General features: G+C 42.6%; 1 protein-coding gene across 1 annotated transcript in view; it reads right to left on the bottom strand.

Annotated features, from left to right (window-relative positions):
• Positions 1 to 19465, bottom strand: part of SV2A (synaptic vesicle glycoprotein 2A) — a 205877-nt gene that overhangs the window by 8265 nt on the left and 178147 nt on the right. Inside the window, exons 8-11 of the mRNA XM_069218238.1 lie at positions 16098 to 16186; positions 11888 to 12052; positions 9400 to 9533; positions 7333 to 7536 (exon numbers count right to left, since the gene is read on the bottom strand). Of these exons, the coding sequence (XP_069074339.1) occupies positions 7333 to 7536; positions 9400 to 9533; positions 11888 to 12052; positions 16098 to 16186 (592 nt within the window). The remainder of the gene's footprint in view (positions 1 to 7332; positions 7537 to 9399; positions 9534 to 11887; positions 12053 to 16097; positions 16187 to 19465) is intronic.

The following is a 19465-nucleotide window of genomic DNA, read 5'->3' as shown; positions in this document are numbered from 1 at the left end:
CACTGACATAAATTAGTTGTTTATCCCTCCAGTATATTTGGAGACTATTTACTTTAAGAAATGTCCATCAAGAGAAGAAAGTATAGAAATAGAAATTACATTTTACTGATAGTGTACTTAATCAAACTAAACTTCTGCAGCTACTCAAGCCACACCAACTTTAGTTCAGTTGATGCATATTTGTGCTTGCCAGATTGACAAAAAGTTGTTAGATAGTATACCAAGAAATAACATGTGTGATACAAGGAAATCAGTATTGTGGTCTCTAGATGCCCAATTATGACATTGAGTTGACCCCCACAGCAATTTATAGGAAGACAGGAAAGTACATTTGTGAATTCCAATCCTTCCCAGAGCATTTCTGAAAATGTAAAATGTTGCTGTGTGTCATAAACTGGTATTCCTGGGGTGTTAGCAATTACTATCTTGATATAAAGATGTCAAGATTAATGTGACAACTTTGACCTTACATGAAAACAAGCATTGGCTTAGCCAATAGGTCTGGCTTTAAATGAACGTTGTAGTGTAATGCGAAGCATTATAAGTAAACAATAGCATGGGAATAGATATGTATTTGTGTTGAACAAAGCACTGTAGAGTAATATTGGTAAATGTTAAAAGGTTAGGTAACCGTTGTACTCTTCAAGCCGGAACTAAAAATCCATCTGGGTTAATGACTTCCCTCCTCTCATGTGTACTGTTGCCAGTGAAAAACAACATAAATTATATAGCTATCTAAGACAGTTTAATAGTACTCCAATGTAATGGGTGTGACCCTGAAAATTCATGCTAAGGCAGCTGGATAAATCAACAAAATGGTCACAGCTACATAGAGGGCAAGCATGTTTCGTGAAGCACACAGCATCTGACTCTCACAACGTTGACATCTGGCTCCCACCATGTGGGCAGAGCCAAAGCCCCTCTCTGGTGATACTGACATAAATGTCTTGTGACGGTTACTCTGTCAAGCCGGACCATAACAATCATTGGTCTGGCTTGAATTAATGGTGCATGGTATTGTGAAGCATTACAAGTAAATAGCACAGGAATAGATATGTATTTGTGTGAAAGCAAAGAACTGTAAAATAAGATTGGTGTAGGTTAGAAGGTTAGGTGACGGTTGCACTGTCAAGCCGGATTTAAAAATCCATGTTGGTAAATGACTACTTTCCTCCCATCTGTGCTGCTGCCAGAGAAAAACAACATTGATTATCTAGTTATCTGAGACATGTTACTAGCATCCCAGTGTCGTGTGTGTGCCCCTGAAAGTTCAAGCTTAGGCAGCTGGATACATAAGCAACATGATCACAGTTGTGTGGAGGGCATACCCCTTTCTGTAGCAATGTGCAACTTCTATCCAAACAAAATATGTACTCTTGGCTCCCATCATGTGAGCGCAGCCAAAGCCCTCTCTAGCCAAGTTCACATAATCGTCTAGCAACAGTTGCGGTGTCAAGTCAGACCATAAAAAGGAGTAAAGCATGTTTGAAGATCTCTGGGGAGCATAAACTGGTTATACTCAGCATTTGTACTACACATATACAAATGTAGGAGAGCAATAGCACAGGCATTAAACACTTTTTTTTTTTTATTTGAAGGCCATTGAATTTAGAGCGTTTGCTGATAGTATCAAGGAGCAATTAGATTAACTTAAATGATCCTTCAAAACTCTACTACACTACTCAATCCAGAGTGTTGTGATTGTTGTTGGTACCGAATCAGTGACAAATGAACAATCAGCAGCAACCCTGCATCCACAAGACATCAGTAAGTCTCTTATAGAGTAAGTACACATGATTTCAGGGTCATCATTGTCAGTCACATGTTGGTTCCAACCCGACTCTTCCCCTCCTGTGCTACCGGTATAGTATTCTGCTTTCCCCGTTGGCTGTTCAGATTTTATTTTTCCATCGCCATTAAGCTTATTCAGGTGCGCTAAGTTCAGATGCTGATGCGCAGGAAGCCCCTGACCATCTAGAACCTTGGGTGAAACCCAGTTCCAGACCTGGCCAGGTCTAGGTGAATAATCATTGGACATTGGGCTCAGATCTTTAAGAGAGCCCATATCCGATTGCCAGTCCTTCTCGCATGACTTTTATCTATGTCTTTAAAGAAAAGAACAGAACTTCTCCAATCCTTCCAATTAGGGGCAGAAGATTGAACCCAACTTTTACTCACTTCCCTTCTCGCCAGTAGAATTAGAATCAACACCAACCCTCTTTGATAGAGATTCAACTTAGTTAAAGGACACATAGGATTCGGGGGAAGGCGCATCCGTATCACTGACTGATACCCCAAATATAATCAACCGAGGGGCTACTTCAATCGCGACACCCAAGGAGTTAGATATTGTCTTACCCATGTCTACCCAGAAATCCTGAATTTTCAGGCATGAGGCAAACATATGGATATGGCAAACATATGTATATCGTCTGCCCTTCTACCACCACACCGCTTACACTCCGAAGCCACATTACTTTTCTTTGTCTTCGCCATCTTTTCTGGGGTCCAATATGCCCTATGAAGAGTGAAGAGATGATTTCTTCTTAAAACGGCTACTTTCATCATCGAATGCAAAGTGGCCTACGACGTCAGCCAAACATTTTCCAACTCTCCCGCTGGCAGGCATCCACTCCATTTTTAATACAGCGTTGAGACACTGCCTCAACTCTAAGCAATAGATGCCAATACCATTGGGAAACTTCTTTCTTTATGTCGGTCACTACCAGCAGATCCTGCTCCAGTTGAGTCGGTTCTAGGCCCGGGCCTCCCTGACTTTTAAGCCACCCCTTAACCTGGTAGAACTTAAATCTAGATAGGGACCCTTGAGGCTTATGATTCCAGCAGTCCCGGCTCTGTGAGGACTCATCCCCAGTTAACTGCCCCCATCTTATTATCCCGCTATTTTTAAGGGGCACCGCCAAACTATCTAACAAACACTCCAGGGTCCCTGGAGAGTCCAGATATGCGCTAATAAACTGTAATAACCCACACCAAGAAAGGATCGTATTTCATACCGCGGATTAACTTCTCACCTAACCTTTAACATTTAGCTGCTGCCAGGGTGCCCCTCCTCAGTTATCTGAGCAATAAAAGTTTCCAAACCTGCAGGCTCAAGAAAATTATGCATCTTATTTCTCCACATAACTTTAATTATAGTGGGAAACCCCAGCTGAGCTGTAGCCCCCTGTTGTGTAGCCATTTTAGCCATAAGCTCCATACACGTTATTTTAACACACTAGGCCAAGCCTCTGTGCACCTTAACCTAGATATATTTTATTCAGCTTCATTTTATTATTGTTACAATAGCCACTTTTACGTTCTTGTTTTATTTTCTGTTTATCTAACTGTTTTTGCCTAGGCCAGCACTCTGTTCTCAAACAAGACATTCTTGATCACTCTGTGCTTCTTCCAAGGATACAGCACAGTACATTGTCAGTGAACATTGTAGAAGTTTAGTCTCCTTACGTAGGGACATTTTCCCAGAACATCAGCTGTGTTGTTATAAAAACACTTCCTTGTCCCTTACATGTTAGAGGGAGATTCCAGCCAGAGAACCCCAACTGTATGCTGATTGCCGAATGCATTGCTACAGATGCTAATGCAGACCACAGGCCTTTGCTCAGGTATGGGGGATGATGTTTTCCCAGGGGAACCTGAAGGACAGAATTAGAGCTTAACATGCTGTGCTCTATCATAGCCTAGGTAGGAGTTAGTCTATTGACAACAGTAACAATATGTTAGCGTTATTTTTATGCTTCACTCTTCCCGTCACAAAGGTAATACTTTCATGTTGTGTTGTCCTGGTTATTGCAGCTCACGCTTTGCTATCTAAGATGCAGTTGTTTTATTAAGCTCATTATTGAAACATATACTGCCTCTGTTTGTCATTTATATATGAGACTAAATGTAACTGAGAGAAACGGATGAGACTTGAGTGACCACGGCTTCCCTGAGAAACCAAGTATGTCATGCGCTCGGCTGCCCAGTCATCCCTATCCTTGGGTAGAGATGAGGCACTGCTAGTTAGCCGAAGCAAAACCCGGATTGGAACGACAGGTGTCACCCACAGTGGGTTAGACTTAGTCTCCCACACCACGGGTGATTCTGCCACTCAAAATCCAGTAGTCTCATTAGAATAATGAGAGCCTACACGACACCCCAATCTCCTCAAGCATCTCCCAAACTCCCATTGCCTATCTGCAGTTTCTTTGGAAATATCAGATCAAATCCTAAAGGATGCGCCTAATGCGTGTAGGGTACCAGATTTTAAGGCCAAACTCAATAATTTCTCTTTCACCGAATATGAAAGAAGATTTGCAAGAATCTTTCGGGGGTTCTTCCTCCTTGGGTGTTGTTTAAATGGGTCCCTGTGTACACGCTGTATTTCCGATTTCAGATTATCCATCCAAATATCAGGGGGGAAGGAATCTCTCAATAAACTGATCACAAACGCTTTAATATCCGAACCTTCCAGGCCCTCTTTTACCCCCAAAATCCTGACGTTGTTTCGTCTTGAATTATTTTCATGTCTCTCGAGCCTGGACTGTGAATTTTCCTGGACCACAGATTGCGGAGACTGAAACCCTGCATCCAATTCCAAGGTTCGCTGCATCAGATTTTCAATTTTAACTTCTAAATTAGAGCAGGTACGTTGAATTCCATTTTGGTTAGCCTCCGATATTTCAAACTGATCTTTAATCTCTTGGGACAAATGGGAGAGAGTCTCTTGAACCAAATCCTAACCTTTTAACCCAGGGGTCAGAGCCCCTAAGTCTGAATCTAGGTCAGTCTTCTCTTCAGTTCTCTGGAGCATAGCTGGTATTTCGCTCCCTCCTCCACATGCCTCCCTATCTGAAATACTTAAGGAGACTACCTCCTGAGCCCGCCATACTATCGTGTGGCCTAGATATTACTAACGGGGCAGGGGGAGTACCCTCCACTGACTCCATTGAAGCCGTCCTTTCCACTACCATCTCACTGGCTTCACCACTATGCTCTGATACTTCAATCGTCTCTCTTTTACTCTCAAGAAGAGAGTCAATCACAACAGAACACATTTTAAAATAAGATTTTAGAGATGGTGTAATTCCCTTAACGTTCTTAATTGGCAGATTCTTGTCTTCAATCACACTCCACAACTGCTTTATTTAAGGAAGTTTTCCTCAAGTTCAAACTTTTAGGATGGGAGGCTTTACTTGGCACAGACTAAATCCGAAGTTTATTTCATTTTACAGTAATTCTGGGTTTGGGGCACTCTACAGCGCTCAGTCGGTCAAAACTGCCCTCCTGTGCCCGGCAGGGACCCAATGACCCCATCAAGTGACTCTCCTTGCAGCCTCGTCGAGTATGCTTTTCTATTAATATGTCACCATCCGGTCTGGCCCAATCCCACTACCCTGCTCACCTCTTGAGCCCATGGACTGACACTCCATCAAAAAACTATGAGGCTTGCCTTCTTTCCTCTGGCGGCAAACTCTTCCTCCTTTTTTCCACTTCACTGCCGTCCTCCTTGCCTGTGGAAAACCCTACAGGCACCAACTTGGCTTACTCTGCCCCCTTTGCCTTCAGCAGAATCTCCAGCGAACCGCGCGCTGATTCCAGAGCCCACTGGCTGCTGTTTCCCACAGGAGCTCGCCATGTGCCACAACAAGAGCCGGCATCCGCTGTAACGAGGTAAAATCCTTAACTAGAAATTAGGGGGGGAGCGCTCCCCTCCATTATCGCGCCATCATTCCCAAACGCACGGCACCCTCCGCAACAGCCGCTTGATCCGCGTCGGGTGAGTTTCTGACCGGACTCAACCGGCCGCCATGTTCCAGACTCCTCCTCCCAACTGGAGATCACTAGAATTATCTTGACGCAAAAGCTGCTGGCTATATAAGAAGCTTTGCAGTGCTTTTAAAACTGCTGCACAAAGGAAGTAATAAGTATTACAAATTGCACGTTTGTCAGATGCCCCAACTAGAGAAGTGCCTCCCTCCCGGCTAAGGCTAGGCTAGCAGACCTCCTGGGAATGTGTTACGGACCCCTGGGGATCCCAGACCACAGGTTGGGAACCACTGTTCTACTCTATAGGTCTTGTATAGAAGGTGTTTGAGAGGTCTATCAATTTTATGTTTAATTTGTGCACTGGGCTGTGGCCATCAGTGTGAGAGCTGAGCGGATCATTGTCTCTGTCTGGTGGTAGTGACTAGCCACCTATATTGAATGGCTAGAGTAGAGGCTAGGACTGGCCCCAAAGAAGATATTTTGAAGCAGATGTAAGACAGATGGACTTATTCTTCGATCGTAACAGTGATCAGGCGGGCAAAAGAACAATTTAACGCACAGATGAGGTTGGAGACCTCATATCTGCACCCATATGTCATTCTAGTCATACTCGCTTTTCTCAAATGATGCTCATTGATTCACTAAGGACCCTGTGTTCTCATCTGATGGTGATCAACACCAAAACAACCCTTGCTTTATGAGACATAGCTCAGTGCCATTCGAGGGCACGCAGAGGATCACTTGCCTTGCTTTTTTTTCAATGCACCTTAATTTATTGATGCTGTAGCCCACTATTTCACTAGAACCACTGACCCTGCGCTTACTGTTACACGTTTTTGGAATGGTAGCAAGTTCTGCTACATTGATACACATAGGCATGGTGAAGCAGGTCTACAGGTAGCCAAGTGACGTTGCTTCTTACTCCTGAAGAGAACTGCAGGTGTTTGCCAATAGGACAACTGTTACAAATATGGGCTGATCTTTAAAAAACATGTTTTCAAGCCCATCGGGCATTATCTTTGAAGTTCCCTGTGTCCTTATTCAGCTTAGGTTATCATTGCTGACCATTATGTGCATATGTCACCTCTACCTCATAACTACTGCACTGCACAGTCGGTGCGCTTTTATGTTTGTTTACCATGTAAAATATTAGCTGCAGCTTCAAAATACAGGACTTTTGTATCACTGTACCTTTCTGTAACAAATGCATCAATATTTATATGGGTTGCATTTCATTTAATTCTTCTGCATGTATAAGCTTTAGACTTAGCATCTAGAGAAAATCCTCAGGGACTACTGTTCTTGACTAATTATTAAATCCATGTTCCTTTTGGTATAATAGACAGTGCTGTTTTTGCGTCCCTCAGTGCCTAAGTACAGTTGCTGTCTACCCTTGTACAATGATGCTCAGAGACCAAGTTTGGATGCTTTCTTCATAGGTACCTGCACATTGGCCTTCATATACAATGGACTCAGAAGGTGAGCTGCATGTCATGCCCTCACCCCACACTCATGCATATAAATGCCCAAGCCTTGAATGCAGAAACATCCTTGCCATACCTAACATCCTCAGCCGCCCAATTTTGTCCATGAGCAGAGCAGACACGATGTTACCCGGCAAGACAGCCAATGTTCCCAGGAAGCTGACAAAGTAGATCATGTACGCATTATTGTCGTCGCTAAAGTCGAGCTGGCAGCCCTCCTTGCTGTGTAAGAAGGAGCTGTTGACTATCCTGCTGTCGATGAACTTGTAGTCGAACAGATCTAACAAGAGGGAGAGAGAAAATTGAATGAGTAGAGGGGAACATAGACTTATCTTCCTACCTCACCCCTGAGAGGGCTTTGGAAATGCCAGTCACATGCTGATGTCTAGAATGGGACTGCTATTTACCCAGCTTGCCAACACATTTAACCTTGGGCTGATCCACGCCTCCACAGAGGCGTCTAATTCTCTCACATCATGATTCTCTCTTTCTCTTCTTACCTCGACTGGCAGCTCTACCAACCTGCTCAACATTCCCAACCTCATCTCACCTTCCACTCTTCCTGGGCCTTCACTAACACCCTTCTTTGAACTCTCAGTTAGCAGCATTGCCTTCCTCCATCCTATTTCTTCCAAACTCATTGAAGAGTCCTCGACATTGCCTCCTGAACCCTATTCAAGTGCCCCAGGCAGACCTAACAGCTTTACAGACATTGCAAGCTCACAGTAAGCATGGCCTCCTATGAGCTAATTATCGTAAAGTTAAGATGCATTTCATACCTTGTACATTGCATTTCATTTTATACCTCCATGTTTTAGCGTCCGTCACAAATTCTGCACCCCTTTACTAGTGCCAAGAGACTCTTTGTTTCCTCTTCCTCTTTATTTACCTCCAGGTACTTCAACTCTCAAATTCCACTCTTAATGCACCATTCTCCAACTAAGATCTGTATCATGCTTCTCCAACAAGTAGCTCGGGAGCACTTGGTGGCTCTCCAGCTACCTGCGAGTAGGTCTCCCATGTGTAGCTAAAACTAGTAAATTAAAAGATTTTGTTTAGTTGAACTAGGTAGGTTTTCAAAATTGAAAAGGGTATATTTAAACAAAAAATGTCTGAGGAAACGATAAGCTGATTTTGCATGCTTGTATTTAAATAATATTTCATACTGTGTCAGGGAGCATTATTACTAATATTCTTTCTTAGGTGCTTGGGGGCATTGCATATATCACTGCTATGATATCCAGAGTCATTAAAAATTGAAATTGATAAAGTGTTTTTTTACATTATTGATAGTGGCCTTCTCTGATGCACAGAGCTGGTTACTACAGGTATTCCTGAATGCAATGGCTACTAATGCAACTTGTCTGTTAATATAGAAAAGGTTGGACATCCTTGATTTAGAGCCATTAACGTCTTCACAATAATCTTCAAACACTACTTCGTTCACTTTGAAACTTTTGCATGACTGTCCCTGAGGGCCACCAACGCCTTCCTACTATACTTTCATTCATAACTTAGAACCCTAGCTTGTTTCCCCAGCTGCATTTAGTTTTAATAACTGAATAATACAGAAATGAAATCTTTTGAGTGTCTCTCCATGCAGCTACTCATTACCACCAGGTCAATAATCTATGCATATTGATTTGTTGGAAGTTATAAGAGGTCCACATTGCTAATGTTTTCAGGCAGTTGTGTAGTTTTATTGTATTTGGCTACACAGTACACTAAACCATCTCAGACACTGAAATGTTGAGTGTTCATTTATCAGTTAAAGAAATGTGGAAACTACATTTTTGCTGATTAATTTGTTCACAGACCAAAATAATAAACAAATCTATAAATGCCAAGAAAATTATAATAAAATATATAAACAGACTAACATGTCCAATGTCAAATCTGTAACATACACTGAAAATGCTATAGGAACTAGTAATGTCCCATTGCATTCTATGTTTAAAAAATAAAAACGTATTACGCAAAAAACATTAATGTCTTGTTCTCCACCTGCTGACTCCAAATACTGTCCTTGTAATTATCTGGTATCTATGCTCCTGTGGGGCTGTTGCATGTAATGGCTATGCAACATTTTGAAGGGGTGCTAAGTAAATAATCCGAATAGCAATGCCGTAAGAGGCCGGCTCACCTGTGTTAAAGAAGACGGTGGATATAAAGGAGCAGTTCTTAAAGAAGGTGTTGCTGGAGGTGATGTCCTCGAAGTAGCAGGCATCAAACAGGGTATCCTCAAAGGTCACTGACTTCATCTTGAGGCCGATGAACCTGCAGGCACAAACAAATGTCACTCAATGTGAGCCTGGACTATGGAGCGCCAGTGCAAAGATAAAATGCCCTCATCTGCTACAGTGTACCGTGGAAAGATGTTGGGTGAAATCTTGGCAAAAATTAGATCAACTGGCAATCACTCCGGACAATTGTTTTTGCTCTCCACTACCAGTTCATACAGAGACCTGCCATATGTATGTGGGATACTTTGTTTTGCTCATATCCAGAGTGTCCCCACTTTGCGTAACCACGTTTTTTTCTTTCTATAAAGAAAACACTGCACGCTCAGATTTATGAGGTTCATCCCCAAGCATTTAATTTGCACATCAGCAAAGCAGGACCAAGGAATTCATAGGGTAAAAGACTACATTTACTGATTTGCCCCTGGGATGACAACAGTATATGGATACTTGATAAAGCAAAACATCTAAATAAACAAATTAAATGGACCTCCGAGATTGGTGTGAGTGTTTCAGCAGATTTGATCACTTGATAATCAGACAAAGAGCATGTGCATGTACACCGGAAGCATGTGATTTCATGTTGTACACCAGAAGCAGTTGATTCGATTGTGATACAGATGAGAGCAGGAGGGTATCTCACGTAGACACCTCTGAAGACCTGGTACTCTCAGTTCATCAGTGCCTCTATAAGGTTTACTCTATGTGTGGCTCTCTATGACTCACGGATGTATTCCTTCTATGGAGTGAGTTTTGGGCACAGGCTTGGGGGCTCTGTGTGAGAGGTTTGGTGATAGCACATATGCCATGTCGATGCATGTGTTTTCCAACACACTGTAATCTTGCTGTGGGTTTCCATGCAATGGAGCTTTAATTGTAAAATAAATTAATAATAACATAATGAGGGATGTAGTTCTGACCCTTGATTACCCATATATCAATTCAGATAATCTCCCACTGATCAACCAGAGTGAAAAATTAATTATAGCTGGGTCCTGAAAAAGGTGGATTCACAATTGTTTTTTCACCCACTGAAACATGTGTGGACTGCTTTTAGGAGTGATCCTAGCCCGCAACACAACAGCAGCTGAAATTGAAGAGCTTTTTTTCTCATTATAGTTTTTTTAGTGTATGTGGGTGTGGCGCAGATGGGATTGGATTTACCTGTGGTCAGACCTGTGGTCAGACCACTTTGCACTTTGAACTACTATAGAAGAAATACAGGTCGTTAGATATACTTTCTTTTGCTCATGCTTTCAGTTTTCCCCTGACCCTAGACCTAAAATCACTTAAATAGGAGATTCCCGCTCTCTATGTGACACTAAATGGCTAAGCATGCAGGGGAGCTTTGAGACATCAGAATGAACATCTATAGATATGAACTTCGGGAACCAAAGACTACTCCATGCTGGTGTTTATAATGGTCCATCACCGCAGATATCTGCCTTTGAATATATGATGGGACAACACTTCTGACTGGTATATAGAGTAGAGTATACATAATGATATACCACTTCTAATTGGTGCATGAGAATGTTTCATGATGCACCCGTTCGAAATGATGCACTTGTATGTATGATGCACCCCTGTGTATTAGTATATCTCTTAATATATGTATGATGGCACACCACTTCTGACTGGTTGATATAGTTATATATGTATGATGGTGGACTTCATCTGAGTTGTTCATGTTTCATAGTGTACTCCTTCTGATTATTGCGTAGGTAAGGAAGTTGTATTGCTTCTGATGGGGCACACGAATGCCTGATCATGTATACTTTGCCCTTGAATTGCACTCCAACTACATTCTGGGTTTTGATTACACTTTCTGAGCCAGACTGGCTCAACCTGAACAATTTTGATTTTCTCTACTGAACTGTGTTTTAGTATTCCACGTTCCACATCACTACCTCCTGTCTAGTTTCTTCACCACTAACAAAGGTGCCCTAAGAAGTCTTAAGAGTCAAACGTTGGCTTGCCACCACTGCAAACAGCTAACTCTCCTTTGTAACTCATATTATACCCGTAAGTATGGCCAGTCACACCAGAGCTGAGTGTTAAGTGAACACTTTTGAGGTGGAACAGCCCCTTTATTATTTCTGCTTCCTTAACCACCAATCTCAAAGCAGAGTAATTTGTATGTTTATTTTTTATGGTCCACCTCTTTGTAGTGTCAGTTTGTTTCTGCCCTACAGGTAGCTGACAGCTCCTCTGATCGCACTGCCAAAGACGTCACAGCCTATCAGGAACTATAAAGATTTGCATGGTAGCCAATCTGCCTCTGTGAGGAAAGTTGTCTCACTTTTGGGTGAAGTTTTCCTGATCAGGCTCTGACAGGCTCACTACTTGTCCAGAACCACCCTGGCACACCCGATCTCACATGTAACCTACTTGTCATTGAAGAACATGCCGTCCCGATGTATCTGGTTTTCAAGGGTGAAGTTGAAAGTTAGATGCTCCACTCTTTCACGTAAATATACCCTGGTCTTTGATGCATATTCGATGTTCTGCAGATGTTTGATCATGTCGGGGAACCAGACGGTCAATCCATAGTAGCTATTAAAAATACAAAAATTGTTTTCATGAGTCATTCAGTCATTTCATTACAAGCAGCATAAAAAACTGACAATCCCAATGGTGTTCTTGTACATGACACATAATATACAGTTTTCACTTAATAAGTAGTAGCATCAGCTCAAGAAATAGCAGACACCATCATGTCCACACCAATCTATATCTAACTTGCACATATATTTTATACCAGAACCTTGTCACAACTGTATTGGCAGGATTAGCGTTGTGTGAAGAATGTGTGTCTATCTGAGTGTGTCTCACAAAATTGCTGATTATTGGGCCACTGATAGATTGCAAAGTTTCTTGTTTTTCCTACATCCATCCACTTGCACAGTTTTCTCTCTAAGATTAGTTGTGCCTGTAACCCACAAGCATTTTGAATACAAGTGCATACTGTGCTTTGCTTTTCCTACTGAGGTACTCCGGAACCCCACTGTACTGGTAACTCAAAACCATACTTTGTAACTGAGTGCATAACCTGCTTACCTTTTTGCTCATGAATGACCCAACATAAATTACATTCCCATTAAAAATACTCATAAATGTCTAGATTTTCACATAACAATCTCCTCTCCCACTGAGAACTATGTACTACTTTACTTGGTTTTGAAAGTTTTGGCACAAATTATCATCTCTTTACGATGAAAAAGCTCTACAACTTCACCCCCCCCCCCCCCCCCCCAAAGGAAGGATCTGTCACACCACATCATGAGTAGGGCATCTCAAGTAAAGTGAGAGGTCAAGAATGCCATCTGCACAACCAATTAGAAAGAGGGAAAGGGAAATTATTTTAGAGCTATTTCATTTTGTCAGAAGTGTAAGTTAGGAGAAGTGAGTATATATAGTCATGCTGCGCACTCTGTTCTGTTGAAGGAGGAAGATAAAGTCATTTTTCACATATAGAAACGCCTCAGGAGGTTTCGGTATTACGAAATACATTTTTCCTTTCTAAAGTTATGGAGTAGGTTTGGTGTTTCCGATCAAGTGGAGATAATATCACAAGGGACCTATGGGTTTTAAAGACAGTTTAAACATTTCACATAGAATTCTATGGGTCCCTGGTTCAACCTTTGAAACCTAAGCCACTCATTTTCTTGGAACAGGAATCCCGTGTGATATATGCCAGGGTTTCTGAAATACTGAGGACATGAGCCATTGTCTGGGCTATCTTACATCTGAGAGGTTTTCTGAGCAATATTTGCCAAGTAGAAAAGAAGTGAAAAAGTGAAAAGGGACACAGGCCTGTAATAAATGTCGTAGAATTCAACCAGTGGCTTGTTCATTGACATTTCAAGAAGGAAGGCATCCAACTACTCAGGGACATCCTGCTCCCAGGGGGACTAGGTCATCAGGCTGGATCGCAAGATCGCCCACCTGACGGTCTCACCTTTGCTTCACTGAGGCGATTACTTCAGTTCTGCTGAACAGGCACTTCTAACCTCAGCCACATCGTGCTTCACCAAGCTCCTTCACCCAATGGTGGAGTATTTGACGTTCAGGGGGTTCAGGTTCCTGTTTTACTTAGATGATATCTTGTTAATGGATCAGAGCTAGTAGCAGTTGTGGTACAAGTTGAACATAGCTACTTCTCTTCTACAAGACCTGGGCTTCAGTATCAACCAGAATCAGAAAAGACCCCCTACACACTGTGTGTTTCCTGGGTTTCAAATTAAACCTGACCAACCCCATGTTCAGGCTGGCATTGAAGTACGTGTGGCAATCAAGATGGACTTTGGCAGGGACTTTCTTAGAGACACGCTCAGACATTTCCCTCAGTTAACTAATCAAGATTTTGGGATTGCTTCCATCCTCCAAAAAAGCAACCATTCTGGGATCCCTGCACTATGGGGACCATCAGAAGTTGAAGGGCACTCATCTGAGGAATGAGCTCAGCAACTCAGAGATGTCACTCTGTCACAGGAAACCAGGACGGAGATCCAGTGGTGGCTGGATCACATGAAGACATGAAACAGGAGAACATTATTGGTTCTGCCCGGGACCTATGATATAGTCGGATGCCAGCCAATGAGGCTGTGGGGCCAGGTGTGGAGAATTATCCATGTGAGAAAGATTGTCAGAGGCTAAGTTCGATCTCCACATTGCATGCCACAAGCTCTTGGCAAGATTGTTTGTGGTCAAGTTAATGATGTAAGACAGCAAGTCCTGTTGTGCCATCTTGAAAATGCACATCTCAGCAGTCTGAATCATCACCAAACAGGGGTACTCGATGTAAAATTGCAGCAGAGCTGGCAAATACTTTTTGCCACTTCTGCCTGGAAAGTCAGATCTCTCTGGCAGTGAAGTACTTTCTGGGTTACCAGAACGGGGTGGTGGACTGGAATTCCAGATTAATTCAGGACACTAGCAATTGGATACTAGACTGCAGGAGTTTCTCCTCGCTCATTTAGAGATGGGGACGATCAGAGACAAATCTGTTAGCTTCCACGCTAAACAATAAGCTTATAGGATAATGCAGCCTGCACTGGACCCAGAGCCAAAGCAGTGTGTGCTTTTATGCATGACTGGAGGTGAACTGTGAGTATGCCTTTCCCTTGTTTCTGATCATAGCCAAAGTCCTGCTGAAATGAGACATTAAAATTATCCCTGATCTGAGGATCGCAGTCATAGCTCCCGGTCTGTTGGAGGTATCATGTTATTACACAGAGGCCATACCTCAGTTTCAATCAATCCTGACGGATTGTCAAGGTAAGCCACATACTTTGAGGCAGGAAACAAGCTTCTTATCCTTAACTTTTAACAGAAGCACTAATACTTTTGGAATGCAGGAAGGTAATTAGTTCTATATATCCACTTAGCACATCACCTCCTGGTGGTACTATTAATGGGTTCAATCAGTGTCCAAAAAACAGCAAACATATGGGAGTAAAGAGGGACAAGGCACGGCCCCTTCTCTGGTTCCTGAGGATGCATCAGTGTGCAGCTGAGTGTGGTTCTGATAACACTCTGGCAGAGGAGACCCTGTGATCATACTATATGCCCTGTTTTATCTCCCCACCTCTTCCTCATGTGCCTTTTAGGCTCCGCTGCTTTCCTTGCTGATCAGTTCTATGACTATCCATGTACATCATGCTACACAGCAAAAGTTTAACTTTTAAATGGCCAATCTAACAAACCCATTTTTATTTCACATTTACTTTTTTTGTTATGATCACGAGCAGTACCCAGAGTCCCTTCAAAATCCTCCCATTTAGAGAGCAGGACTGGAAATCAAAGACATTATTGGAAAAAATATTCAAACCAGCCCCATGCTACAAAAGGTCACTAATGCGCAGCCAGAGGGGAGTAGGTGGGTCAGGGCTGCCCATTCTGGTCTCAAAGCAGCACTTAGTCTGTAGCCTAACTACTAAATGTCATAATGGGAGAAGGACCACATGAGAGAAGAACTCTCTTGCTGGGAAAGCAGGGGCAGGTGAATACTCACCAGAGTCGAAGGGGCAGTCAGCTAGTTCTTTAGATCCATGCCTTCAGGGGTCTAAGCAACTGAGGGGTTTGGTTATTTGTGGCCATGCAAGATGGGTATCGTATCCGAGCAATGTGGATTGAAAGGTATCTCAAGATGATCGCCCAGAAGCATCCATAGTATCAGTGCAGAGGTGCTTCCCACTGCAAGCACGGTGGTGCAGGACTAATTAATACATGTACAAGATTTTAAGACATGTACGGAACACCTTTGTCTCTAATGACCAACATAAGCACTGCATTTTGGAAATTTATTTCAGTACTGGGGGTTTAAGCCACTAGAAGATCAGGGCCAGTGTGTGGCTACAGTCTCAGAAGCAGTCATAAATGTGCAGGATGCTTTTAAAAATTCTGCTGATCTTTTCTTGTCTTTCCCCTTTACCTTTAGAGTCAGTTACCTAAGTAGAGACCAAGGTCATAGTTAAGAATGTATACTCACATGGTTATTAGCATACTTTTATTTTTCCTTCTTCAAGACTAAGACTTCCTGTTGCAACGGCACTGTCTTTCAGAACTACGTCTGAACTCACACCTGCCTACCACCCACCTGAAGGACATGGTGAACCACACCGCCATCATCATGAGGGTGATCCGACGATACTCTGGAGCAAAACACTGATGGAAGTTGGCCCAGACCTGGAAAATAAATAGACACATTTCTCATGAGGCTGCAGGTTTAGACAATACAAGGCAAGATTGCAGCATTTTAATTTCAATCAGTAGAGTGTGATGGAGGATACCAAGCACACAGAGACACTGTTACACTGTTACAGATATTTTGTTTGGATTGGGTAGTTTCTGCAGGAAAGGGCATTCAGCCATTGCTGGGGACGATGAAGCCAATGGAAAGGAAATGATCTAAGCCAACATCTTGGACCACAAACATAGTAGAGAAAGATAATGTTAGTTAGGAGCCAGTGATACAATTAAAGAAGAAAAAGGGCTGAAAATATAATTTATTTTTTGTTACTTAACATTTTGGCGGAGTGCTCATTCCACCGAAAGGCTGTAACTAAGTTTTTTTCAGGGGAGAGAAAGAGCAAAGGAGGTATAAGGGATGAAGTCAGAGTCTGTATGCAGAAAAGAACCGTTGCATTTTAATGACTCTTCGGTCTTCATCTGATATAGTTCCTTGCTGTAGCGTAGCAGCAAGAGATAATAGCCTTAGGAGAATGTAAAAAGCAAGAGATCATTGCCCATAATGTGCGTATCACAGAAAGCGCAGGACTGCACTCATTTGGACACTAGTTAACTTGAATGGAAGTGACGGGAGAAACACTGTAGCAAGTGCATATAGTGCTTTTCGACTAAAATGCAACACATTGCGCTTTATTTGTTCCAATCTCAACCGGTTACAAATACAAGCTGTAATGTGCCAGTCCAACAATGAGTCGGAAGGTGAAGTATTAAGACCTCTCTTCTTTCAAGATGGTTTTTGCTGGGAGTAACAACTGAAAGTTATTGGAGTAGGTGTCGCTGCAAAAGTCAATACTTCACATTTTTACTGTGTGGACTTGTATTTGGAACTTTCCTACTCAGTGACATTATACTTGTACTCGGTAGATAACTGCCATGTGTATTATGATTATAGGTTTGAGGTGTGCTGTTGTATTCTCTCTTCAGGCCTCTTAGGTGGCAGTGCTGCTTTGGGTCTAGTGGGGGTGGGATATGATCACGGTGAAAGTCTGTTGTTATTTGTCTACACGGGTGAGGAATGGCTGCCAATGTGCCTGGTGTGTGTGACTGGCCAGCTGGGGAGAGTTTGAAGGTGAGTGGACCTGAATGATTTGGGGAAAATTAGTTAAGCATTCAGAGAGAGAGCTAAAGAGTGGTTGCCTTTACCAAGGCATCTTAGCACTCTGTGTAGTTCTCTTCGGATAAAGATCCCGCCCTGGGAATGTATGCACATATCTGTACAAAACCTGACAAGTATCCCCATGGTAGGGTAGGTGGTCACTAAACCTGCCATGATTCTATTAGTCACGTAGGATAGGTGGTCACTAAACCTGCTCTGAGTTGATAGTGGGTGATGGTTCTGGGTGGCCTGATCTCCTCAAACCATCCTTGAGGGCAGAAAGAGCAAGCCACCAACCCAGTGAGCACCTGGGATGGTGCTTTGCCCATCATGGCCGGCTAGGTGAAAACCTTGATGTTCCAAGTTGGGGGCTAATAGGAGTCTAATTCAGGCTTGTTCTTGAGCAGAGAACAAGCATTTCCTTGATGTGGCCTTCAGGCCTTCATTGCCCCTCCCACAGGACTATTCACATTGTAGCAAGCTAGTGGGTGTACCTCCAGGGTAGCAGAGACCACAATGAGGGTAGCGAAGAGCCTGGTAGAAGAATACCCCAGGGAGCTAAGTGAAATCCTGCATCCACCACCCGCTCCTCAACTTTCATAGTGCCTCACCTGATGAGTAAGGATATATGTATAGCCTCAAATGAGGTAAAATGTGATTGTATACCTTTATGACAATAGGCCTGGGCGGGCTTCATTCCCCCTAGAAGGATTTCCTTTTTGTATCCACCTTGTGGTAGCCAATGTGATTTAACTGCATCAGCTTTGGATGTGCCCTAGAAATACATGAGTTGGTTGTTACCAAAGTCACTGTCTATAGTATGGGGAAACTTGAACGTTGTAAGCGTATATTTGGTATCTGAATAGGAGTCTTACATTGCTTGGGCAATTACTTGGAGCCACAAATGTGCTAAACCATAGCAGTGATGAAGCCTGTCTGTGACATACCCCAAACGTGATGCTGGAAATAGATTTAAAAACTAAAGAGGGATTGACTTGTGTATAAAGGTGAACAGAAAGATATTGGATAGTTGTCTAAACTCTGCTGGTATGTGGAGGTGATGGGGAGAATGTGTTTGTCCAATGTGTTGAGTGCATCAGAAAGGCTATTTGGAGCACAGATGCCACTATGGTCACTTATGCTGAAAGGATCTTCCTCGATGGTCATGATGGCAGCACTTGTGCCACACCTGAGGACGATCTATGCTTGTAATCACTGAGCAATATATTTCTCTGCGGTTGAAAGAAGAACTGCACAGTAACTGATGCCTCTAAATGGGTCTGAAGTTTAACCGGTCTTCAGGGTCAGCGCTGGCCTCCTCAGGATGGTCTACTTATGACATCTCAAGCCTCCAAGACGTGAAGGCCTGTCTTTTTGGAGTGAAGTGTAGATGTGTCCAGTGATGAGTTAGGGACATGGATATGTAAAGACAAACCCACTATAGCCACTCCTCTGCTGTAAACAGGAAAGTGGGGAAGAGGCTTTCATCAATGTTATATATTTATTGCATGTTGCACATTTGTGTCTTCATATCCTCACCAATTCCATTTCAGAGATGAGGAGAGCTCATGGGAAGTAGTGAGGACGTTTGACACTGATAAACCAGAGAGCCACCATGGAATCAACATCATGATCTTTACACCAGGTATTTACCTTTATTGCGGACTGCCTGAAAGCGAGAGTGGTTTAATGGCCTACTGGAGTCTGCCATTTGTTTGATGAGCGCTGTCAGGTTTGCCTAAACTAACCTGTTATATATGTGTGAAAATATCAAAAGTGTGGCTTGAAGTACGGTCTAAACAGAAAATATAATTATGATTAATTTTCTTTTTTTATTGCTGTATTATTATTGCTATTATTATTATCATAATTATTGCTGTTATTGTTATTTAGTTTCTGTAGAGCTCTCATGAGTACCCTTAGGTGTCTGTGATATCAAGGACAGGAAGAACATGTTTTTATCTCAAAGTAAGGCATAATTTGAACCACCTTTCAAACAGGTGACATGTTTTGCAGTTCGTGGATGATTTGGTTTATTTCCGGCATCTACCCAAGTCTAAGTCCCTTCATTTTAACCCCCAGGTCACCACCACTTGCTGGAATGGGATTTTGAGGGTATC

This window comes from Pleurodeles waltl, chromosome 12 (genome assembly GCF_031143425.1).
Source record: "Pleurodeles waltl isolate 20211129_DDA chromosome 12, aPleWal1.hap1.20221129, whole genome shotgun sequence".
Taxonomy (NCBI): Eukaryota; Metazoa; Chordata; class Amphibia; order Caudata; family Salamandridae; genus Pleurodeles; species Pleurodeles waltl.
The sequence above is the reverse complement of the archived record's forward strand: the minus strand, read 5'-3'. Positions and strand labels throughout refer to the sequence as shown.